At 44.1% G+C, this 25,773-nt stretch overlaps 1 protein-coding gene across 10 annotated transcripts in view; it reads left to right on the forward strand.

Annotated features, from left to right (window-relative positions):
• The window catches only part of MAP7D2 (MAP7 domain containing 2), a 459,602-nt gene that overhangs the window by 374,068 nt on the left and 59,761 nt on the right, over positions 1 to 25,773 (forward strand). For all 10 annotated transcript variants that reach the window (XM_085622503.1, XM_085622504.1, XM_085622505.1 and 7 more), the window contains 2 exons: positions 591 to 795; positions 18,392 to 18,496. In XM_085622503.1, the coding sequence (XP_085478629.1) occupies positions 591 to 795; positions 18,392 to 18,496 (310 nt within the window). The remainder of the gene's footprint in view (positions 1 to 590; positions 796 to 18,391; positions 18,497 to 25,773) is intronic.

Raw genomic sequence — 25,773 nt, forward strand, 5'->3', positions numbered from 1 at the left:
GGCCTTGCATTTGTAAGAATGTAGCTGTGTGTCCAACACATGGCGATGTTGTGCAACCCAGGGATGTCTGGTTTTAAACACAGCTCACTGAAGAGGTTGTGGTGAGGCCTATTCATGCGTATACGGCACATAGTCGGCACATAGTTAAAATATCTTAGTGAGGAGCAGAGATGTGTTGAGAATGACCAGACTGCAGCTCTAGCATGCATACATTGTTGTTGAACACTTTGATGTAATACATGCAAAGCGGCTGTGCCAGAAGTTAAACTAGTCGCTTGTATTGCATCTTATTAGAGGTTCGTAAAATGCAAAATACAATAAATAGCTTCTTGCCGATGAATCCATGCTGCAACTGGGAAATAAGTAAAAGGTGTAACATTTACTGATAACTAATTTCTTGTGTATTTTTAAAAGCTGGGGTAACCCTTTATTAGGCATGTATTGGGTATACTTGGAAAAATATTGTTTCAGCTATTGGCTTATATGTTGGTCTTTTAGAGGTTTTTGGCTTCAAGCACCCCAAAAACAATTCATTCACTATAAGTCCAAGTGTTATCTTGTGTTCACATGCATTGTTTGCCATTTGAAAGGAAAGCGATGGAGGAACAGAAACAAAAGGCAGAAGAAGAAAAGGCTCGCCAGGAGGAGGAAGCACTAAGGCTGGCAGAGGAAAGAAAGCGAAAGGAAGAGGAAGACCGGATTCGTGCTGAGGAAGTAGCAAGGATAAAAGAAGAGGAGGAAAGGGCCTTTAAGGAAAAGCAAGAAAAGGAACTACAGGCCCAGCTAGAAAAGCAGGTATTCTAGATTGGCGCTCATAATGGGCCAATCCACCCTTTATTTTACTTCTTTCTTCTTTTTGTGTGTTTCTAACATATTTTGGTTAGTGATGTTGCATGGGACATGCTGCCAGAGCTTATTCAAGCAATGGTTGAAATGTTCCCCATATGCTGAGTCTCTGATATTGACAGACTGCTCTGCTGCTTAAGAAGCTCTTGAAGCTTCCTGGGATTATGGGCTGTAAAATCTGTCATCAGAATATTTAGATTTACTAGTTTAATTGTAGACTTTCTACATAGGCAGCTGCAACCAGCATCACTGAAAACATTAATGCCCTTAAATTCCTGAAGGGGACCCTGCAAACGCCTGCTCTGTAGACATTACATGGAATCCACGTCACTATAGAGATAGAGGTTTCTACACTCATTGACGTCATTTAGGGGTCGCAATGACCCCTGTCTTCAGGGGCGGCAAAATCAATGCCAAGAACAGTAGGGTGGCGCGCCATTGTAGGTGCTAGTGTTTACCCTCTTTTTCGGCCTATTTTCTATTGAGGTAATATTGGACAAGTATTTGATTCACTATTAGCATAATAAAAAAATCAAACATCCGGAGCTGTAACAGGACCTTCTCTGGCAGCTGGGGAAAGTAAAATGAGATGTTTTTAAATTTATGATGTGTAGATGCGGTGTTATGTTCGAGTTTGTATGTGTGAGCAGTGTCTGTGTTTATGCGTTGTAGTGAGTGATATTTAGTGAGAATGAGTGAGATTGACTGAATGTTGAGGGGCAGATTTATCAAGATTGTGCTGGTGCAAAGTCATGCAAAATGATGTAGACAGGTGCAAAGTCTTGATAAACTATTTACTTTCCAGTGCACAACTTTTTTTTTTCCACTGGAAAGTCGCGTTAAAGTGGCACAAATAATGATTTGTGCTGCTTTGCATCACAGGGCCTCTCTTGGGTACAATATGTGCATTTCCAAGCTACAACCTGGGTTTATTTATGCAACACGCTATCTTCAAAAAATGTTAGACCGGACTTTGCATCAAAAAATACCACCTTGAGGCAGGCATGAAGTTGGAGAAAATTTTTCATGTCTTCTAACTTTTTACACATTGCATGTGTGCTGCACTATACAACACACTTGCTATGTGTGAAAAGTTTTAAAGTTTGCCTAAGCATGATATTTTGTACTGGAAGGTTACCCTTCAATTACCAATCCTATGCAAGACATGGTGCAAAGACACCTTTGCCCCATGGTGCATACTAATATGTGTGGTCCTAGGCTGTCTGTTTGTGTGCCAGCGCTGGGTAAGAGCGCAGCGGTGCAACATCTTAGTAGAACGGATTCTGCGATGCTCTCTTCCTGTAGCACAACGCAGAGTAACAACTTTGATTGCTGTGCTGCATGGTGCTATCTTTTTTTGTAAATACTCCCCCAAGTGTCAGTGAGTATGAGTGAGTCAGTGAGTGAGAATAAGTGAGTGAGTGTGAGGCACAATTAGCGAATGGCAGTGAGCGAGCATAATTAAGTGAGAATCAGCGAGTGAAAGTGTGTGACAATGAATCAGTGTGAATATAAGTGAGCATCAATGAGAATGCAGTGTTATGCTTACAAGTGTGCCCTTGACCCTGGCATACCGAAGATAATTCTTGCCTTAAGGAGACACTCATGGGAAAATTCTGGCACTGGCATCCTGAAGGCAGTTCTTCGCATGACCGACACCTGCAACAAAGTGCTAGCAAACGAGGGCATGCTAGATGTTATACTTGGCATTTGGGAAGCCCGTGGCAAAATGCTGGTACTGACACATAGAAAGGAGCTCAACCACGGCATTTAGGAGGGGAAATGCTGGCCCTGGGATAATATTTGACATAAGGCTCACCCATGGTTTATAAACTGCACTAACTGCAAAAGTCTGCCAGTGGCATACTTTATGTAATTTTTTGACTGAGAGTGCCCTCGTGGCACATGGGGATCACCCACGACAATATACTGCACTTGGCACAACAAAGGTCATTTTTGACATATGGGGCATTCCATAGAAAATTTTGGAAACATTGGCATCTATTCTTTGGGAAAGTCAGGTTGAATTGGTCGGGCACACCATGAAACACTTGAATATTTAATGAGTGCTTTTTCAGAGCCAATGTCTTTGTAGAAAACTAAAAATGCACTACCTTGGTTCATTTTCTGAATATGTTCTTGTGAGCAGAGGTCCTAGAACTCTCTCTAGAATATGTCAGGCTCACTTGCTAAATTCATGGCGAGTATTATGTCCTATCACTTTCAAAAATAACTAGCGCCCACTCCAAGAACAGAAGGTAAACAGTACCCTGATGTAAACTGTTTACTTTCTGCAGCTGCCACTGAGACCGAGACTTGAACATTACTTGTTAGGTGTTGTAAAATTAATAAATTCAGCAGTGCAATGTGTATTCTTCTGATTAAATAACAAATGAACTAACAGAAGCATTTTTAAACAAATTGTTGCCATGTTTCATTATTGTGAATACATAAAGTACCTGAAAAAAACCTTTACCTCTGTGCTCCACACAAGTGATATGGCCTTTGAAAGAATCGTAAATCAAAATGTACTAACAGTAAGGAATAATTTCGGCCAGCAACATAGTTCATATTCATATATGGTCTACACCAATTAATACATGTGGACATTACTATTTATTTTTATTTAAATCTCTTTTTCTCTCCCTATGATTTTTCAACACATTTCACATTGCAGTATACAGTAGGAGAACTATTTAATTGTGATAGTTTATGGTATAAACAATTTGGCTTCCCTGTGCTGTTGTGTGGCTTGTGGCAGTGTATCCTCTTCAGATGAACACATGATTTTTCAAGTAATATTAAGAGAAACGATTAATGATCCCCTTGCACTAAGAGAAACGATTAATGATCCCCTTGCACTTCATGGCAGCACCCTAATGCAAGTGGTACTTAAAACAGACATTTCTCCTTTTTGTGTTATTACATCAATCATGCTTTTATTATGGAACTTCAGCTGTCAATTATGATGTTAGGGGGGTTAAGTTCTTGTGACATCATTTCCGAGGAAGATTTAGGGTCAGAGGTCATATGTCACTTTCTGGAATGTCATTAAGGACAAGAGTGTGTGATGTCCCTTCCTATACCCCCTTGCATTTTGGCGAATCAACCTCCATGTCTGCACCCTTACGCTAAAACCCCTTGCTGAGGAAATTAGGTAGAGTTCTCTGGGGAACTCATGTTACTTGTTTAATCATTTCTTTGAATAGGACATAAGATGAATCCAAGGTTTCAAAGATGTGCATCATGAGCATAGCAGTTAGCCAAGAGAAATGTACGTTTGAGCATCATTATTCATGTAGTTTGGTTAGAAGCATGTGTTGTAGGTCACATGCTCTGTATACTTCCAGCATCTTGAGGTTGAAATTGGATTAGCAGTTGCTTTTCTTAAGGCTTATAGTATTTGGGAGGGGACAATGAGAAAGTCCCAGGTCAGAACCCATCTTGTTGTGAGCCTGCAGATGACATGTGGCCTCTTTTGTTACATTACTCTGTGAGTTGGCGTGGGTTCAGAAACTTCACAGCTCCAGTATTTTTGCTCAACAATAATAGATTGTCATCCATATAAAATAGAAGGACAAGAAAGTAACCTGATGTTTTTCAACTATGGTGTCATTGATGGAGGAATATGGTCATTTATTTTTCAATTTTACAGAACAATGGCTTTTTTTCTTTATAAACACATAAGTAACAGATGGACAAAACATTGCACTTTAATTCTAATTTTGTTTTGTTTTACCGCACAACATCAAATGGCTTTGTCCGAGAGACGTAGCGTGGCATATAGCCTGTCTCCTGAGTTTTGCTCCAGACATAGGCTTTGGAAGTAGGGGTGCGAGGGTGCTGCTGCACCCCCAGCAATAACTTTGCTCGTATTCAGAAGGTGAATGAGCAATAAAGATGTCTTTACATTTTGTCCCTGTCTTGTCACGTTTACTGTGGTTCAAAAACAGAGGTTAAATGTCGGCTACGTCTTTTGATAAATTGCTTCTTACTCATTTGAAATGGATATTGAGGTTTATTTGTCATCCTCTAACTACAAAAGTGAGAGGATTTTGTAAAGTAAACTATATGAAAATCTTGCTGGCGTAAAAGGAGTGTGAAATGACAGTCTGCAGAATGTCATTCTTTCCCGAACAACAAACTGTAAGTACCTCTAAACAGTACGCATATTTCAAAATCTATCGCCATTTAGGAAAGCACATTTTTCTAATTCTGAAGTGTGATGGATGCTAAGATTTTTAGTAGGATCAAAACAAATCAAAGCACTTTACTTAGAGATGTGCAAATGACAATTATTCACTGAAACCCGAAATCCACAAATTGTTTGTGTGCTATGTAGCTTTATCAGTAAAACGGCATGCCTGTGCCAGTTATTGGCCGTTTCAATGGAAAATGTGTTGTCTTTAAATTTGAGTGCACTACCACCCCATGCTTTAGTAATACATTTGTGACAGTGTGCTCCAAAATGCACCACATGTTACCTACCAGACCTTTACCCCTCTACTGCTGAATGGGTGTGGCCTATTTGCTACACTTGGCCTTTGTGTGATGCTTGGGTTTTTCACAGTCCCTATGACTTCAGTGATGTAACATGTTATGTAATGTTAGCGTATTTGTAAAGCACATGGCTGCCCCAGCACCGGGACATCCCAGCGCTAGTGTTGACCACAGAGTGAGGAGACGGAGAAAGGGGAGATTAGCATTGGGAGAAGAGCAAGGTCTTCACCAGCCTTCTGAAGGTCAGGTGATCAGGACTGCTTCGGATGGCAAGGACGCCCCCTCCCCCCCTGGAAATGGTTCCAGCACCAGTGGCTCAGACCGCACAGAGGTACAGGGGACATGGTATGTGGCGTGATGAGCTGAAGTACGGTAAATCAATATCTACTAGCTTCTTGAACGAGATCAGCCATGTAATATGCACCTCAGTGCGGCCAGTCCCTGCACACATGAAGCTACTGCAGGCTTATCACTGGTTTCTAAGGCAAGTATGTTTTCTACCACAAGGCTGTTTCAGAATGCTATTTTTGCTACACTTTTATCACAGTATTACATACTTTAGTCGGCGTCAGTGTACATCAAGTGTTTCACTGCCTCCTTTTCTAAGAAGCTAAATAAAATGTTTTCCCCTTCAAGGCAAAGTACGCCGGTATCTCTGACCTAATCAAGAGACTTTGCCTGTAAAATCCGCTGCCGAACACGTGTAATATAAAATGTTGGTAGTGTCACTTTTTTGTACTTTAGGTCTCGCCTGACCCAGCACATGCGCTGGTCTGGCGAGACTTTTAGTAAGGGCTTAAAAAAATGCTACCATGGCCGGCCTACAGCTTGCGTGCATGTGCGCGGGCGAGCACTTCCGAGCAGAGGCGCCATATGGCTTTCCTCGTCATGCTCATTAAGCGCATCGCTCACCACGCTTGATCGCAATCACTTTCACTTTCTCAGTGAGCCAGTATTTTCACGGCCACGTTGCCGCATTACTTTTACGGCCGTGCGCCTTCTCCTCGTCATATCTGTGCCTCTCCTCCTGTTATATATGGCGCAAGCGGCACCCCGTTTCTTCTTGTCTTTCTATTCTCCGTCCTCTTTGGTTCTCTGTATCCCTCCTAACCTGCGATCTTCCCTCTCTCTCACCTTCATCCCACCCCCTTCACTTTCTTCCTGCACACCGTTTTTCATAACATTTTAGTGTCTCTCCGCTGCTTTGTGAACCTTCCCCTCTTCACCACGCCCCTCCCCTTTACCTCCTTTTTGCACTTCTTATCTCACTTTTCTTTCATGGCTCCATTGTGATCCCTTCTTCCTCCCTCATTTTCGTCCACCTCTCCTCCCATTTCTCTTGCTACACACCTCTTTCCTATTGATCCCTGTCTTCCTTCAACCCCGTCTCACCCCGTGCTTCTCTACATCTGTCGTTCTTTCCCCTCCAGCATCAGATTTCCTTGAGCTCCTTTTTTTCCCACCTGTTCTCCTTTTCGCTGCTTTCCATTCCACCTTCTCCCCATTTCACCCACTCACTTAGCCCCCCTCTCTTTCGCCTCCTTGCCCCTCTGATCTCCCCTTCTCGCCTGCTCATCGGAGTCCCCTTGTCCGCCTCTATATATTCCTGTTCCCCTTCGCCCCCACCTGTTTCACCACTGCTGACCTGCTCTCATCTTGCCCTGCACCCCCTTCTCACGGCATCTCTAGCGCCGGGATGCCTAAGGGTAGCTGTGCGCTCTACAAAACCCAAAATCAATCAATCAACCTCTCTGCACACCTGTCCTCTTCCTTCCAGTCACATATGCTCCCTCTGGCCTCTTTTTTTCCTCGTTCCTCAATATCTCTCCAAGGCCTTTCGCTCACCCACTTCCTTCTTCCCCATACCTCATTTACCCACCTGCTCACTGTCTCACTCCCTGTCTGCATCGGTTTCATCCTCATTCACTTTCTCTTGCGTCTCCCCTTTTCACAAGCCCCATCCCTGTCTCTCTCTCTCTCTCTCTCGCTCCCTAATGCCTTCTTTTTCTAATATATTTACATCTCTCTTACTCACCTGGCTCCTCTCTTTACTATGTTTTGCTACCTCCCCTCCCCACTCCTTTACACCCTTCTCAACTGTATCCCTCCCTGTGCCGCCTTCCCCCTGTCACACCTGTCTCCTGTTTCTCTTCCTCTCTCTGCTACATTCACCCCTTCCCGCCTTGAAACCCTCCTGCTCGCCCTTTTTCACCAGAGCCCCCTTTTGAATCTCTCTGCGCCCTTCCTCCTTTCGCGCCCACTCTCACCCTCTCTCACCCCCTTCTCACCTTCTGTCCTTTCTATCCCTCCACACTCTCCCCCTCCTCTCACCTGTATCCCTCGCTGTGCACCCCCACCCCCCTCCTCTCGCTACCAGCAGAAGTTGCTGCCCTCATAAGGGCCCCTCTGACTTTAGCACTGTGCGGCCGCCCCTCGGGATCGGCTACTTCCCTAGTGAGACCTGCAGAGAATGAATTTGGGGCCAGTGGTTGCCAAGGACACATCTCCTTGGTAAACACGCTGGCTGTGATGAGAAGCTTCCAGCCGTGTCTGACCCGCGCGGCTCTGCTGATAACGGGTCCACGCTAATACCGAGCCTGCTGCTGTTTAGAGGCCTCGGCACCATCATAATATATTCCGAGGCCCCAGACACCGCCACGCACGGGACGAGACAGCCGCTGATTGCGATACCGCGTGTAAAGGGAGGACTGATGCAGTCACACCTTGATACAGGCACTCAAGGACTGCCAAAGGGACTTTCCTCAGACCCAGCGCTTTGACAGCACCGGTGCTTGTGCTATAAAATCCATGCAAAGGTTTTGAAGCTAGCATTTTGTGTTTTTTCATGTCAGCTGACGCATTTGAAATCATTAGTTGGTGGCAGAGACTGGAGCTACTGTGCTTTCTCTTTCCCATAACACTTTATTTTTAAACTTCGAAACAGGCGCTTGTGACTTGGGGCGGTGCATAGTTGTTTGTATAGGGGTCCGTAAAAACTGCTGACAGGCCTGATGCTGCTAGACGCTCCTCATGCTCTGCCTTGCACCCTTCTACCCCTCTGCCTTGCACCCTTCTGCACGTCTGCCTTGCACTCTTCTCCCCCTCTGCCTTGCACCCTTCTCCCACTCTGCCTTGCACCCTTCTCCCCTTCCACCCTTCTCCCCTTCCACCCTTCTCCCCTTCCACCCCTCCGCTTTGCACCCTTCTCCCCCTCCGCTTTGCACCCTTCTCCCCCACCGCCTTGCACCCTTCACCCCCTCCGCCTTGTACCCTTCTCCACATCTGCCTTCAACCCTTCTCCACATCTGCCTTGCACCTTTCTCCCCTTCCGCCTTGCACCTTTCTCCGCCTTGCACCCTTCTCTGCCTTGCACCCTTCTCCCCCTCCGCCTTGCACCCTTCTCCCCCTCCGCCTTGCACCCTTCTCCCCCTCTGCCTTGCACCCTTCTCCCCCTCTGCCTTACACCCTTCTCCCCTCCGCCTTGCACCCTTCTCCGCCTCCAACCTGCACACTTCTCCACCTTGCACCCTTCTCCTCCTCCGCCTTGCACCCTTCTCCCCTTCCGCTTTGCACCCTTCTCCCTTGCACCCTTCTCCCCTTCTGCCTTCCACCCTTCTCCACCTTGAACCCATCTCTCCCTCTGCCTTGCACCCTTCTCTGCCTCCCCCTTGCACTATTCTCCCCCTCCCCCTTGCACCCTTCTCCCCCTCCCCTTGCAGACTTCTCCCCCCTCCCCCTTGCACACTTCTCCCCCTTGCACACTTCTCTACCTTGCATACTTCTCTACCTTGCATCCTTCTCCCCTTCGCCTTGCCCCCATCTCGCTCTCCCCCTTGTACCCTTCTCCTCCTCCGCCTTGTACCCTTCTCCTCCTCCGCCTTGTACCCTTCTCCTCCTCCGCCTTGTACCCTTCGCCACCTCCGCCTTGCACCCTTCGCCACCTCCGCCTTGCACCCTTCTCCACCTCCGCCTTGTACCCTTCTCCACCTCCGCCTTGCACCCTTCTCCCCTCCGCCTTGCACCCTTCTCCCCTCCGCCTTGCATCCAAGCATTGGCATAGCCAATAGGTCTCGCTTTTGGGACCTTATATGTATCTAGTTAAGCAGCACAATATCCTTGGTGCAACAACACCAACTGTTGCATGGCTAAACACTTATAAGGTCCCAAAGGTGAGACCGATTGGCTATGCCAATGCTTGTTCTTAAAGGTGAACGAAAGTGGTAGAAAACTACAGAATGATGATGAATTGTTTTTTTTCCCCAGTACAGTAGACCATACCATATTGTAACAATGTGACTATATGTGATATATCTGGCCTGAGCAAGTCTCCAGTGTCTTTTGCAAACATATCCAATACGTACAAAAATGTTTAAACGTAATACAAAGTAAAAATGCCTCTGTAGAAAGCTAGTGTGCATATGTTTGCAAAAGAATAACTAAAAACCATTCTAAAAATGAATTCCAAACCATGACATTTAAGCAGAGTTTGGCCCTCTAGCCCTGCCACTGAATTGGACTGCTTTTTAGTTGGATGTGCACTTGGGCATAAGCTGAATGCCATCATTCTCACTGAAGAGAGCAAACAGCGAAGTAGGCTCACTTTAGGCCCCTTTTTACTGTGGTGGGAGGAAGAAAAGTGTAAATTACACTTTAAAAGCACAGCGGAGGTACATATATATATGTATGTATTTATTATAAATAATTTGGAAAGGGCAAATAATGGGGCAAGTGGTTAGACCTGTCAGGCCGATCAATCATGGACGGGGGTGGGATGAGGGACAGGGGAACAAGCTACATTTTATCCGGGCCTGGCGGCTCCGCCATTGGGGCATGGGCTCGTCGCCCCACTGCTTTATCGCAGTGCGAGAAGGCAGAAACATAAATGGTAAAAACTACCAGAAGTGCCTGGTTGGGGGCGGGCGGGTGGGCGGACCTGCTGAGGGCAGGGGGGGAGTGGCTTGCCAAACAGTCAGTACCCACAACAGTGGGCAAGCCACTCCCTCCCTGCCCTCGAGCAGGACCGCCCACTCTCCCTTTTTCTCTATGTAGGCTGCTGCCCCGGCTGGGGCGCTCTCCGCTGCACCTCACCAATCACAACACTGCCATTGCAGCGTTGTGATTAGCGGAGGGAGGGAGGCTGCCTTTCCTGATGACGATGAGAGCTGCAGGAATTGGAAAACGCAGTACGGTGGGAGTCGGGACCCATCCAGAAGCTGAGGTGGCGCGGGACGGTAAGTTATATTTAAAAATTTTTTTTAATTAAACCCCTCCCGCCTCCCCTTATCCCCCCCCGCGACGACCCCATTTTCACCCCACCCGCCCATCGTGCCGGCCGCGACTGCGAGGCCAAGTAACCTTGCGGTTGGCCTGAGCCTCAGAGCCTGATTGTGTGGCCCGCCTTGTGTACAACATGGCATTTGAAATTGGCAAATGCGTGAATGTCCTGCCCTTCCTCTCTGATGAAGAGACTCCAGGCCTCCCTGAATGACATAACAAACCATAGATCCAGAAGAAGGGACTTATCTGCAGGGTGTGTGTCTGGTGTCACATTTCTTGGAGTGAATACTTTTTTGGGTAAGGAATCCCTGGACTCCGATTAGGATGTGCAAGTCCCTGTGTTGGGTTTCACAAGTGATCAGTAGGAGGCAAGGCACTTGAGCACACCCACTAACTTTCAGGTGTTTAATTTGGCACGCAGTAGGTTTAAGTCTTGTATGTGAGGGATTGGAACCTTGACTGACATTAAATGGTGACCCACCATCCGTGAATTATATTAATGTTTCTGAAAGTCAGCCCTTATTTAACTTACTGCACAATAAATGCTAGCAATAAATGCTAACGGCATCTCTTGGGGCTGGCTGTGTGAGGCATACAAGACATTTGCTGATCACGTCACAGCAAAACAACTTTCGGTAGCACAAGTTTAGAAGGTGACATGAGCCCGTTTGTCTGTGGACCTTGTCAAAGCCTGACGCCTAAGCGAGTAGCAAGAGTCACCAGCAACACACTCAATGCCGACGTACATGACTGCTGGTTAGCTGTCATTATTACTCAAACAGCATAAGTGATATTGCAAAATCTGATTTTAAAATGCACTTGTTCCATTGAAAACACTAATTTGATTACATGGGTAGTAGCATGCATTAAAGAAATGGCTATTTGGTTTGAAGGCCGCCTTTATTTCTCCTTCAGATATTGTTTCTTGGAGTTAAGGATAATAATTCAACCCATTGCAGAGTAGATTCCAGAGCCTCACTGATGTACGTTAAGCGCCCAGGGTCAAATTTTGTCAGTGGCATTTTTTATTTTACAGTTCCTATTGTACTCTCACTCATGGTTCAAACACCTGCAGAGTAGCCTATGCGCCTCTCTAGGGTATGAAGTATTATACTCTTGCATGGTTGTGTTATCGCTAGGTGTTGTGAACATTTGCACTAGATGGAGCCTTATATGCCTATTCACTTCTTTTGGTTATTGGAAATACATGGACATGAGGTTATGAGCATATATCCAGCCAGCTGCTGCCTACAATATGTTCCTGTATTTATCGTTAGTAGCCAGCATGCTAAAAAGGCTTTTCTGTAGAGGGGAATGAAACATCTGCTAAACCGAAGCAACACGTCGCTGTAAGTTGTTGCCATTGTCTAAGCCATAGATGGATGGGTGGGCGTAAGAGTTGCAGGAGAGTTTGTCCAGAAGGATGGGTGGATGTATAATGAATGAATGGACGAATGCTCCCCATGATGGACAAATGAATGGATGATTTTCTAGTATATGGATACATGGATGGGTGGGTGGATAAGTGAATGTGAGAGTCTCTAGAAGGAAGGATGGATGGATGGATGGATGTATGTATGCATGAACAGATGCTGTGAATGATGGAAACATGGATGAATAATGGGGGGATGATTCGGTGAATAATGAATGGGCTAAACACCCTTATGTCGGCTGGACTCATTCGCTATGTAAAATGAATCGCCAACGTTTACGCCTCACCACTTTGAAATTTCACCAGCCGCCACTGCTGACGGGGGAAAGTTTCATGATTGTGCTGATATGATCAATATGTCACAGTGACGCTATGTTCAGTTTCTCAATAGTAAAATTTCAATCAAATTGTTTATAAAAAAATAATTTGGAAAACATGAGGTTCGCGAGCACAAAAATGGAAACTGTGAATTAGGCTCTCTTCTAGAGGGAACATTTTTCAATGGGTCACGTCCGAGGCAAGCAGTTGTTTAAGGATGCGGATGCTGCAGTCGGGAGTAGAAGAATAGGAGGACATACATTTTGGCTGCACATAATACGTACCTCACCCTGTCCAAAGCCGGAGGATCACAGTTATGGATGAATAGAGGATACAGCCTACAACCCAGTCAAGATACTCAAGTTCCGAAATCAAGAGATCTCCTTTTAGATGATCATATAATGTCATTACTTTACAGACTCACGAAGAGTCATCCCCTAACCATTCATGAGGTCTAATGTTTGCACCTGAGCCACTTGGCATGTGACTGCACAGAAACATGTCAGCACTTTTGCAGCATAATATGGATGTGACTTAAAGCTCTCCTGTTTAGTTTGTGACAAGCGGGTGGAGAATTAAAATTTGATTATCCAGCACTGTAGTGTAGCTATTATGACTACAGATCTAGGGATTTAACTGGATGAATAAAGATAGATAGACAGGTCATAAAGCTCACACTAGAAACCATCTCGCTTTCTACTTTACACTTTCTGCGCCATCTTGAAACCTCGGACAATTGATGTTGGTGTCCTTAGCCACAGAGGAGTCAACCAGATGAAGAGCAGGTCATATACTGTGGGTGACGGTTTGATGTCATTTCACCAGTAGACTAACATCACATCGCTTTATCATTTTGTCATGGTAGCTTACATTCATTAATCAGCTACACAGAGGAGCACCCAGGAATCCAACAAATGCGATTGTTTGTGCGGCAAAGCCATATATTTCAATATTCATACGCCAGCAGAGAATAGCTTGTTTATAGAATTAGCCTCCAAAACTAGGGTGGGACGGTGCAGAGCCAATCCTGTTGCCAATGTGAGACAGAAGGACTCAGATCCTAAAAATAATAATTTTACTCATACGCCTTTACACCCCCCAGAACCCCACTGCACCAACAGCAGGAAACATCTACAGCATAGCAGTAGTTCAGCGTCTGTAATGAGGTCTGGCCCCGACAAACGGATGAAACTCTCATTGCAAAGCACCTTCACCAAACCTATGAGCATCAGTCTCTACAAGAGTTCCGCCTCCATGATAAGGGACAGCATCGAAAATAAACCAAACCTATTGTGACCGCACCAAAGGAGAACCAGGAAACTGACCTCCAGATGAGCAGTCTATAAAGGAGCTCTGTCCATGATCTGGTGCTGCCGCAAAGAGATGGTGAAACTGAATACAGGAGCTGCCAAAAAGAACCATCGACTGACCTCAGATATTCACCCCTAAAGAAGCTCAATTTCCAGTAAACTGGACTGTCTCCAAGAGAGGACCAAACTCAATTTAACAGCTACTAAAAGAGCTGTAGACTGACATTATGAGTATCACCCTCAAAAGATGCCAGGCTGCTTTATAAAGGGAGGACTTAAGAGAAGGACCAAACCCAAACCAAAGATCGACCTCTCTCCAGCGTGATAAACTTCATGCTGGATAGATGTGTATATTAAAAGTGTGCTTGTAAACTCACATTGAGTGTGTGTGCATGTCTCTAGATACATACTCAAGCGCATTCTGCCATTCTTTCTTTAACAACTTTGAAAGGATTAGCAGTACTGATGGTTTATTGTAACTATACTGTAGTACACTGGCTCTTGTTCAACTACAGCGCATATTGTTAACTTAACTTACAATTCAAGGGTGTAAATGACAGTGCTGTAGCCACACAGTTTTTCTATACATGCAACATTAATCGTCACACTACAGTCGGTGCAAGGGTGGGTACAGGATGTGCTTACCTATCCTGTAATAAGGGAACATCCCTGCATGGGCTGGTGTTGGCTAATTTAGTCATACGAGTGTGCTACTGCATAAGGTTTGCACAATAGGTGTACCATAAAAGCATCTAACAGGTCAATCACCAAATACTTCACCATAATTATTATTACCCCACACAGTGATGGTATTCTTTCAGTTAAGGTATTTTGTCTTGTGGCCTTATTCGCAGACAACTTCAGCAGCTAACTTTACACTTATTCAAGCACCTTCTAGTGCAGCCCAAGTACTTTCCTCCATTGCTTAATTTGTGAAAAAATAAGTGATGGAGCTCTCGTCAGGACGCAGCTTGCATCAGCCCATTGCTTCATTTAGTGCCGCCTATAACAGAACTAACTATGAAACCCTACAAGTGAGGAGAGGGTGTGGCTTAACAACCAGAGATGCCGACTTTAGAGCTGGGGGAACCAGGTTCGAGTCTCTGCATAGGCTCAACATCCTGTGATTCTGGGCACATCACTTAATCTCTCCGTACCTACAAAAAAATTAATGCATCCTTAACTGATGCTCATGAATAGCCTCCAATACCAAGCACCGGAAGCCACCGGTTCAAATTAAGTTACTGCTTTTCCTCTTATTAGCAACACTGGTGCATACAGGCGATCACTTAAAGTGTTTTCAGCACACCAAATGTGACCTTCTAGAGCAGGTGGCAGTGTGGCATTAAAACATCATCTGCTTACTGACACTAATAATAGAAACTCCATCCATAAATCTCTTTAATAGCATGCAAATGATGGACTACTTTAAATTCATAGTAGCCATTGCAATGGTTGCATTTCACTGCAGCCGCCTTTGTCAGAAAGCTACTTGTGCGTGCACGCAACAGGCTGAGTAATTTTCATTCAAGTACTGTGGATTCCTTTCCTACTTATATAATATATACAGGAACAACCCCAGTTAGGTAACAGAACCAAGAACAACGTAAGTGCAAATACATGAAGATCTTTATTGGCATCTGTGCTGAATTCAAAGGCATTCACATAGTTCATGTTAAAGCCATGTACATCTTTCTTCCAATAACTTCCCAAAGCACTTATTGAAGCAATTTGTCTTGGAAGAGGCATCCGCATTAACGTAAAAACTTCAGAACTAAACTAAATTGTTATCCCTGAAGGGGATGTGGTGTATTTGTTTAAATGGAATTTAAATCCTTACATACTGGGTAAAGCAATGCTTTATTTTTTTCCTCACTTCCTTTCCAGGAAATCTATGCTGATTATGAATGGAAAAGGATCCCTTCCTTCTGAAGGATTGCATTAGCACGCCGCTAGCTGGTGGGTCTCACTGAAGCTCTGCCTTTTAGTCCACCTGTTTATCTAATGGTGTGTGTTTGCAGGCTTGGGACTATAAGCAAACAGAGATGAGATCTCGCAATATAACTCCAGCAGTCACTTATACCCCGTCTCATGGTAAATACTTGATGTCTTCCAGTGGGAGGTTATATGGAATCCAAATGAATACACTAGTGAATGATGAGGAAGATATATCCTTAAAAGTGGTCAGTTTATCTCTGGAGGCGGAAGTATCCTGCAACTTCATTGTGGAACACTTAAGGTGAAGATGGTAGTCCTTGTTTAGTCATGTAGCATTTGAAATGAGTGTTCCATTGACTCCATAGCCAACTGCAAGATTGATGAATAGGATGGTGTTTGAGGAAATCTTGTATATGTTTTAAGGTACTTGCACCTACGCATTTAAATCATCATGTATATCTCAGAGCAGCCCTTTGATCCTGTTCAGCTCTTGTGTGGAATTACAGACGAAAACTAATGGTATCTCACTCAGTCCAGCCCTGCCCCAAAGAAATCAGTCTGCCCTGAACAGCTGGAGCATTTCTCCTGTTTGTGATAACACAGCCTTGTTTCTGCCTTGTTGGAAGGTCATCATTGAGTTGAGTTTTGTCTCTAAATACAGTGAACAAGGGGTCCATGTGGGGGGATGCCCACCCCACATAGGAAGGCTCAAGGATGGTTCTGTTTTTTCCACACTTATTTTCAATCTTCATACCTGGGGACAGGTTTGACAAGTTTAACGTGATGAAGTGGATTGTGTTGCGGTATTTCTAGATACAAGTGAAGCCTGATTACAGTATGGTCCCTTGCATTTATCTCTCGATGATTAATCACTTTGAGTTTAGTTATTGGGAAACAGTTCCGGAGTGATTAATATTGAGGTTTTTTGTTATGTATGAACTTTTCTATAATCTCAGGGCTTTTAATTGTTGTATGACTTGGTAAATCTCAGAATTGTGCTTCTGTTTATTCTAATTATGGAGGTGTCCCCCATTTTCCTCTCCTAACATTTAGCCTGCTATGTTATCATTTTACCTTTCCCTTAAACCTAATTCCTATTGCCCTGTTCGTTATTATTTTTGCCACCTTTTCTTTAAAGTTAACTATTCCTTGATACTTAAATTGACTCTGTGCATAACTATTTCCCCTAACCTTTAGTACTTGCCTGTATCCTACTGGATTATATTCATCTGATGTTTTTGATGTCCCAATTTAATGAACTAAAGTTGTTTTGTATCCTGCATTAAGAAAACTGAGAAATCACTATCAGCAGTACACAATCAAAAAGCATGCAACTCTTTAAACAAATATATTATTCCACAATGTTAAGCGTATATACAGAGTGAATAGTCTGTAATGGTTCCCCTGATATACATGATGCATTAATGCCTTGGATGGCAACGGAATGTTTTAAAAATGAGGCGCGGTTTGTCATTACAACACAGGGACACAAAATGTAATTAATCTAAACTACATCTTAAAACCGGATGTATGACGTTACAACGCGTGCTGTTACAATGCGTGCTGTTACAACGAAACTGTTACAACGCAAGTGGATTTACAACGCATGCCATTACAACGCAAGTCTTTACATCGACTTGCGCTAGATGGCGTGCTAACATTAGAAAAGTGTAATTTACTATTCCAACTCCAGTCCACTTAACAGTAGGGAAGGTGTTGGGATAGTAAACTACACTATTTGTAATGTTAGCACGCCATCTAGCGCAAGTCGATGTAAAGACTTGCGTTGTAATGGCATGCGTTGTAAATCCACTTGCGTTGTAACAGTTTCGTTGTAATGGCAGTGCGTTGTAAAAGTTGCGTTGTAAAGGTTGTTCCCCCTTAAAACCAGGTATGTAGCGCTGTGAACATCTTCCTGTATGGGGATGCACATATAAATGAATGATGAAATGTAAGCTTCAGTAGTCTGTACATCCCAGAGCGCAAAGGGTGATCTTATTGAAATTTCTTGTATTCACCGTGAATGCAGATGAAGTGAGTTTAGTCATTTTGACAGTCCTGTAGTGCGGTTCGGCTCAGTGCATTCCTGTTGCCTCAGTACCATCACATCAACTGACCACTGCATCTACCATGACCCTTACCTCAATGTTTTATTACCTTGACTTCGCTGTTGCACTCAAATTACCTAGACTGGATTTAAAATAGTAACTTTGCCCCATTGATGTAGTATTCTGGCCAGTGTAATGGTATGGTCAGTGCAGTAGGGTAAAGGTGATAGGTTTGTGATGTACATCCCCCATGGTGTAAGCTGTAGAAATGATTTTAGTCCAGACTGTGACATCACAGCAAGGCTTTCTTCTAGGCTTCAGTGTGGTCTGAGCTAGTCTACACCGGCTATAAAAGACTTCGACTTGCGCCAAGGCTCGGATTTGTAGGATATTAAAACTAATGTGTAGTAAAATACATGATCTTTACAAACCGCAACCAAAGAAAGTAAAACTTAGAATAATCTACATTATAAAGTAAGGAAAAAGTGGGTTGAGTGGTACTATAATAATACATTGATGTTTAATGCTGCAGTGTGGTGGTCCTTTCCCATGGATGATGTTATAAAATCTCTATCTATTACCAGAAAATCAACTACAGTAATGGCCTTGTGCACCACATCTTCAGTAGACTTTACTTATCATTCTAAAATGAACCATTCTCTAAAACGTTTTGAAAGGGGCAGCCTTCAAGTTTGTTTCTCTCTATTCTTTTCTTTTCTTAGAAGGAAGAGGCTGAAGCAAAAGCCAGAGAATCAGCAGAAATCCTACGGTTGGAAAGAGAACAGATCATACAACAGATTGAACAAGAGCGATTAGAGAGAAAGAAGGTACGAAAAAGATTAAAATGTTATCAGTCAACAGTTCACAATGATTTTTTTTATATAAAGAAAACATTGATTGATCGTCTTGGAGCGGGGACAACCACACAATAGCTAGAGAAGAAGAGAAAGTCTTTGGATCACCACTTCTGAGTGTTGCAGTTTTCAGCTCCAATTACAGCCATATTGCTCTCAGTGAAATGCACAGGGTTACCAAGGAATATTTTGGCATCCCTTCACAGTTTAAAGCGCCACTCTAAAAATATTCTCACTGCAAGTGAAAAAAGAATATTGGTATCCATTTGTAAATGATGGTAATGTTCGCTGATTAATATGATAAAAAAGAAAAGGCATGTAATATGTGGTTCATTATAACCGTAGCCTAAAAAAAAAAATTAATTCCCATTTTTATTTCTTTTTAAGCTTGAGTCTCCCTTCTGCATAGCTTCCTCAAGGCCTGCTTTTTGGACACACAAATTAGGCCAATGTAACTTTTTTTAAAATAATTGTTATTGAATAATAAACAGGTACCAGGAACACAGTCAACATAAGGAATAAAATAATATGGCAAAATATACAATACAAGGAGGCAATAATACAGAATATAGAATAAAGAGATTATAAAATACAACCTTATGTAACGATTATAAGTAGAGTAGATTATGGTACCTTACAAATCGATAATTATCTAGACCATGTTTAGTGTAATATTGAGAAAGGAGTGAGAGATAAGAAAGAAGATAAAAGAATAAAGAGGAAAGGGGAAAGGGAGGGATAAAAATTAGCAGGTAAGAATAAGTGTAGCTGAGAGTGTGTAGATAAAAAAAGTAGTAAAAAGTAACCAAAATAAATCAGACTTAATTCTCTGAGCTACAGATGAAGAGGAAACAGTAGAAATTCTATGTTCGTCACAAATAAGGTTCCTCTATGTTAATATGTATATTTTGGAATTGTCTTTCCAACAGGTAAGAATAACTTTAAATGCAAGAGCAATAAAAAGATCAAACAGTTTCAGCTTTAGCGCTGTTTCATGAGAATCAAACAACATGGACCCAAGAAAAACATTTTGAAATGACAAGGGAATATCGAGATGGAAAATCTTGGCACATTTGGTCCATATGGATTTCCAAAATTGTAGGTCATTGGGACAGTGGAAAATCAAGTGAGATAGTGTACCATTGGTGGGAAAGGCATGACCGGCACAGGGGAGAAGAAGATGGGTTAATTGTGTGCCAAAATAAAGATTGAGTGATATTAGCAGCTCTAGAGGTGGAAAAAAGTTTATGCCATAATTTGACCCATTTTTGAGGAGAAAAGTCAAGCTAGTTCAATGGGGAATTTTAGTCTTTCAGAGATAGGAGTAGAAATTAGTTTATATATAAAGGAGGCTTTGGGTTAGAGTCAGAAGAGATATTGTGTAGATGATTAAGGAAATAAATTGAGTAATGTTAATAGGAGTTTTTAGATGAAAGAAATGATTGGAATGTCTGTGATAATTGAGAGTATTGAGATAAACAAGAAGAGGGTAGGTCATAAAGGTCTTATAGTGTATTAAAATGCAAAACAGACTTATGGGATACAAGTTGGTGAACATATAAAATATTCTTCTCTTTCTAGTGTTTGCAGTAGAACGATTTATGGCAAAACCTAATACATTTCTTGTACCAAATAGAGGAGGCAAGGAAGGCCTGGTGAAAGTTGGATCCATCCTTAAACAGCGATGGTAACAAGTATTGGGAATATTTTAAGATATGCTATTTAGATATGAAGGTGCAATTGGACATAAAACAGATGTCATGGAAACAAAAATTATGTAATAGAGAACGTTCAAAATTAATCCAACTTGGTATCGGAGCATCAGCGTAGTGTCTATTTAGTGCATATGCTTTTCTAATTAGAAAGACAGTGTGATATAGCTTAAAATTAGAAAATCGAACACCCCCTTCATTCTTATGTTTGATTAATTTAGTTAAAGCAATAAGGGCAGGTTTAATGTTCCAAAGAAATTTAGTACAAATAGAATTAATTTGGTTAAAATAGTAATTGTGAATTTTAAAGGGTAACATAGATAGTAGAAATGGAATAAGCGGTGCAATCATCATTTTAATGGTATCCAACCTGCCCCACCAGGACAAATGTAGAGGAGACCATGAGGAAAGTAAATTGTGAATCTTGATTTTCAAAGCAGCAAAATTATGGGTAAACATTTGGGTAATGGTAGGGGAAAACCATACACCAAGATATTTATTTTTTGATGGACACCATTTAAAGCTGGTGTTGTAAAACATGAATTGATAGCATAGAGAATTTAAAGGTAGAATTTCAGTTTTAGAGAAATTTAATTTGTATCCCGATACCTTAGAATATAAATCAATCTCCTGTAGAAAAGGGGATAAGGATGTTAGTGCTTTCAAAAGGTAAATTAAGATATTATCTGCATAAGCAGACAATTTAATTTCATGGGAACTATGAATAAAAACAGTTGTTAAAGGATTATGGTGAATGCGCACAAGGAAGGGTTCAAGATATAAAAGAAATAAAAGTGGAGAGAGGGGACAGCCTTGCCGTGTGCCTCTCTGTAAATTAAAATAAGGAGATAAAAGATTGTTAGACCTGGTACCATTGGTGTGAGTCTCCCTTCCATTTTTTCTGATTGCCTCCTCTGTTTTTTTTATATGTTTTGCTGGTTTAAATGCTTTGGACACTGTGCCACTGCTAATCAGTGCCACAGTGCAAGTGCTCCCTATGTTAAATTGATGTATTGATTAGTGACTCCATGATTGGGTTGGTTGATTTACCTGCCAGACCCTAGTACATTGCACCATGTGTGCCCAGGGCTTGTAAGTCAAATGCTGCTGGTGGGCTTGCAGCACTGGTTGTGCCACCCACAGAAGCAGCTTATAAAGTGTGTCTCAGGTCTGCCATTGCAGAGCCTATGTGCAGTCTGGTACTGCCATGCTGACTGGCCAAGTGCACCCACTTGCCAGTCCCTAAACCTTCCCTTTTCTTCATATCAGACACCCCTATGGTAGTCCCAAGGGCAGGGTGCATTGTAAGTATAAGGTAGGACATGCCCTGGTGTGTGTTGCATGTCCTAATAGTTAATTACAGCCAGTTTCGTTTTTCACTATTGCAAGGCTACCTGTTCCCCATAGGCCAGAATGGGCAGTTTGATTATTACATCTTATAATGCTAACTGACTCAGGGAATTAGGTAGAAATTCAAGTTTAGTATGCCTGAACTCAGAATGGTAAAATACATCTTTTAGTGAAGTTGGTTTTAACATTCTGTGTTTGAAAATACCACTTTTAGAAAGTAGGTATTTTCTTGCTCAACTGTCCAAGCCTGCCTCGGCTAAGTTGTGTATTGTGTGTCTGGTTCTGTGAGTGAGAGGGGCTGGGGGATTCCAGGAGAGAGGGTGAGTCAGCACAGGGCTGAATAGGAAGATCTGCATGTAGATGGGTGGGTGGAGTTGCACCTGGGACCTGAATAGGTCTGTGCCTTCCCTCCACAATGCTGGCTCCACCTCCTGTGGTGCGCCTGATGTCTCTGCCCTGCACTGTGAAAGAAGGAATCTTGTCAACAAAGTGCTCCAAGACTGACCAGAACTGGTTTGGACTAGGCAAAGGCCTCTCGTGCCTTCAGAGAACAAAGAAAAAAGTAGTATAAATATGGGGACCCAGACCCCAAGATTTTAGATTACTTCTGGAACAAGAAGAAGAAACCTCTGACAAGGAGAAGAACCAAAGGAAGCTGTAGGAGTGGACTGCCCCTCCTGCCAGTGTGCTGTGTTGCTGGGTTGGCCTACAGTGGTGTCTTAAGTGCCAAGGAGATGAGAAGGAACTTTTGTGTGTACTTCATCATCTTGCAGAATATTTCTCCAAGGCCTTGAGTTGTGCTTGCCTCCTGCTGAAGTCTCAGGGACAACAGACTTCACCACCAGCTCCCCTCTGAATTTCATTGCTGGGAATTCTATCTGCAGAAGCCTGCATGTCGCTGGGAACCGGAAGCGCGACGCAACAAGAAGAAGCATGTCGCTGCCGCAGCTGTAGTCATCGCATCGCCGGAGAAGCGTGCCACCTCCGCATCGCCCAGAAGCGTGTCTTCGTCTCAGCTGTCTGCTGTCGCATCACAGGAGAAGCGTGTCGCAACCGTGAGGGTCACTGTTGCATCATCGGAGAAGCGTGTCGCAGGGACTGTCGCGGCTCCAAAGTACATAGTCGCTGCCAGGGCGTGCCCGCATCGTCTCAACATCGTCGCATCAAGGGCGCCATCTTATCGCACCGTATTGTCGCATCGCCTCGAGGCGCCATCTTGTCGCATCGCAACCGGGCTACAGCACGAGAATCTACGCATCACCTCCTCTCCGGTAAGGATCAAGACACATTCCTTACTCTGCACCAGCATTGAGGTGCGACACATCGTCTCCCCCGAAGCAAGGAACCGACGCATCTCCAACGCTGCAAGCCTTTTGTTTATTTTGCGTTGCGCATCCAGGTACTTTTGTGAGAACTGTGTCACATTTACCAGCGACTTGAACTAAGTTACTTCTACCATCTTTAGGTCAATTTTGAGTACAGTATTGTGTATTTTTGTCGTTTGTGGTCTTATGTTAAGTCTATATAAAGAATACTTATTTTTATAAAACCTGTGTGGTGTCCATTTGTAGTGTTTTCACTGTATTACTGTATGTGTTAACAAATGCTTAACACACTGCCCTTAAGATAAGCCTGTATGCTCGGGCAAAGCTACCAAGGGGGTGAGCAGGGTATATCCAGTAGTGTTATCCCCTTTCCCTGACTTAGAAGCAAGGGTCCCTATTTGGTCAAAGGTACCTACCTCTGCCAACTAGAGACCCCCAGTTCTAACATTGGTGGCCAGCGGTGAGGATTTGAACCTGCATTTGTGACTCATATGCAGTGATTGGTGTACACTACTAGTGAGTGCAGACCAAACGCGACCACATACTTTTTTGGTAGAATTTGTTTCCTTGGACTGTTATTTTTTCCTGAGAACTGCCAATTCTTACTGCCATGAGTAGGCCAGCATCTGTTGCATCTATGGATCTAAGATTTTGAGGAAGATGGATTGGAAACCTACACTTTGAAACAGCTCAAGCATCTCTGCAAGAAATTGAAAGTTGCTACACCAGGCATTTCTAAAAAGGATGACTACCAAAAGGCACTGAGGGCCTGGGTAGAAGCAAGAAATTCCCCTGAGTCAGTGGTGGAGCCAGCTGGGGATGCAGATTGCCAAGTGGATAGGCCAGTGTTTCCAGCCAGGGAGGGGTGCCGTCCCCACCTGGCAGTAGTGTCTCTTCCAAAGACCTGTCCCCCAGAGAGTTGGAAGACAGGGAGAGAAATAGGGAACAAAAGCTGGAGATTGCTAAGCTTAAGATGAAGGGTCAGAGGGAAATGGAGAATAACAAGTTGTCCTTGGAGAGAGAGTGAGAATGAGAGTGGAGCATGAGAGGATGTTGAGGGAGTTAGAGAACAAGGCAAAGGGCTTAGAGATCTCTCCCTCTGGTGGCAGTGCACCATCTGTGCCTTCAGAAAGCAGAGTGTACATTCCCAAGGATGTCATCAAAGATTTCCATAAGCATGAGTATATTGGGCAGTGGTTTGCAGCCTATGAGATAGCAATGTTGGCCCACCGAGTCCCTGAGAAGGATTGGGGAGCTGGGTTGTGGGGCCGCTTTGTGAGTGAGGGGAGGGATACTTTGTTAGACCTGCCCAGTGAGAATAGGATGTCTTATGACCACATGAAGGAAGCTCTGATGACAAGGTAGGGTTTGACCTCAGAACTCTATAGACAGAGATTCAGCACAGAGTGGGGGGGACAAGGGTAAACAGAGGGAGTTACAGAAAGGGCCCCAAAGTAATTCCCAAGGGAACCAAGGGAAGGGTTCCCAGCCTACCCCCTGAGAAGAAGCGCGAGGTCCCGACAGGTAAACCTGTTCAGAGATGCCCCTACAAGTGCTTTACGTGTGGTCAAGTGGGCCACCGTTGGTTTGATGCACAGTGTCCCATGAAGGATTCCAGAGTGCCACCACGTGCACCACCCCGTCAGATGGCAAGTGTAGCCCTGGGAGGGGAGGAGAAGGGTGCTGAAGGTGGGTGGGGTCCCGCAGAAATGTCCCTTGTCTCACTGGGAGACTTTGAGATGGTCCCTCAAGCTCAGCTGCCTGATAACACTAAGAAATACAGGAAGTGGGTGACCATCAATGGCCATAGAGTGGAGGCTCTTAGAGACACAGGATCCAGTTTGACAGCTGTCAAGTGTCACCTGGTGTCTCAAGAGCAGGTTGTCCCCAATGCCTTTTAACCACTTGTTGCTGCTGACAACACAGAGAGCCACTGCAAGGTGGCTCAGGTTCCCTTTTAGTGGGGGGGGGGGGTCTCTGGTACTCTTCAAGTAGCTGTGAGGCCAGCCATGCCTATGTATTGTCTGTTGGGCAATGATTTGGAAAGCTCCCCTTGGGCTAAGGTGGAGAAGAAGGCTCATTTAGAGATGTTGGGTCTGCCTGAGTGGGCGTGTGTTCCCACTCAGTCTATGACAGCCAGTAAGGGTGTTGAAGAGGTCCTAGAACCTGAAAGTATGGCCCGGGGACCTGCCTTAAAGAGAAAAGGTAGGAGGCGCAGGAAACCAGCCCCCATTGTTCCCACGGTCCAGGAGGAGGCATACCTTGAGGGAGATGCCCTGGAACCTACAGGGGAACAGGTTGCTGAACTGGGGGGGCCTGCCTGAGCTGACCCATTGGCAGCAAGAACGAGGACCCTCCAGGGAGGACTTTTTTGCAGAACAGAAGAAGTGCCCTTCTCTTGTGGGTTTGTGGTAACAGGCCACAATCCAAGCAGCAGGTGATCAGTCTGGATCACATTGGATCTACTGGGAGAACGACCTCCTGTATACAGAGCCTAAGGTTGCTGAGCCTGGGTCAGCCCGTGTGCTGGTGGTACCCCAGTGCTTCAGAGCCTTCCTACTGGGGTTGGCTCATCATTTACCTTTAGCCGGACATCTGGGGCAGGACAAGACCTTTGAAAGGCTTGTAACCCACTTTTATTGGCCCCAGATGCGGAAGAGTTCAGATACTCATTGTAGGACCTGTCAAACTTGCCAGGCAAGTGGAAAAAGTGGAAGGAAGCAAAAGGCTCCTCTCCAACCTTTCCCAGTAGTTGGTACCCCTTTGAACAGGTGGGCATTGACATTTTGGGGCCACTGGACCCCAAGACAGCCATGGGCAACAGGTTTATCCTGGTCTTGGTGGACCATGCCACCTGGTACCC

The sequence above is a fragment of the Triturus cristatus genome, chromosome 8 (genome assembly GCF_964204655.1).
Source record: "Triturus cristatus chromosome 8, aTriCri1.1, whole genome shotgun sequence".
Lineage (NCBI taxonomy): Eukaryota > Metazoa > Chordata > Amphibia > Caudata > Salamandridae > Triturus > Triturus cristatus.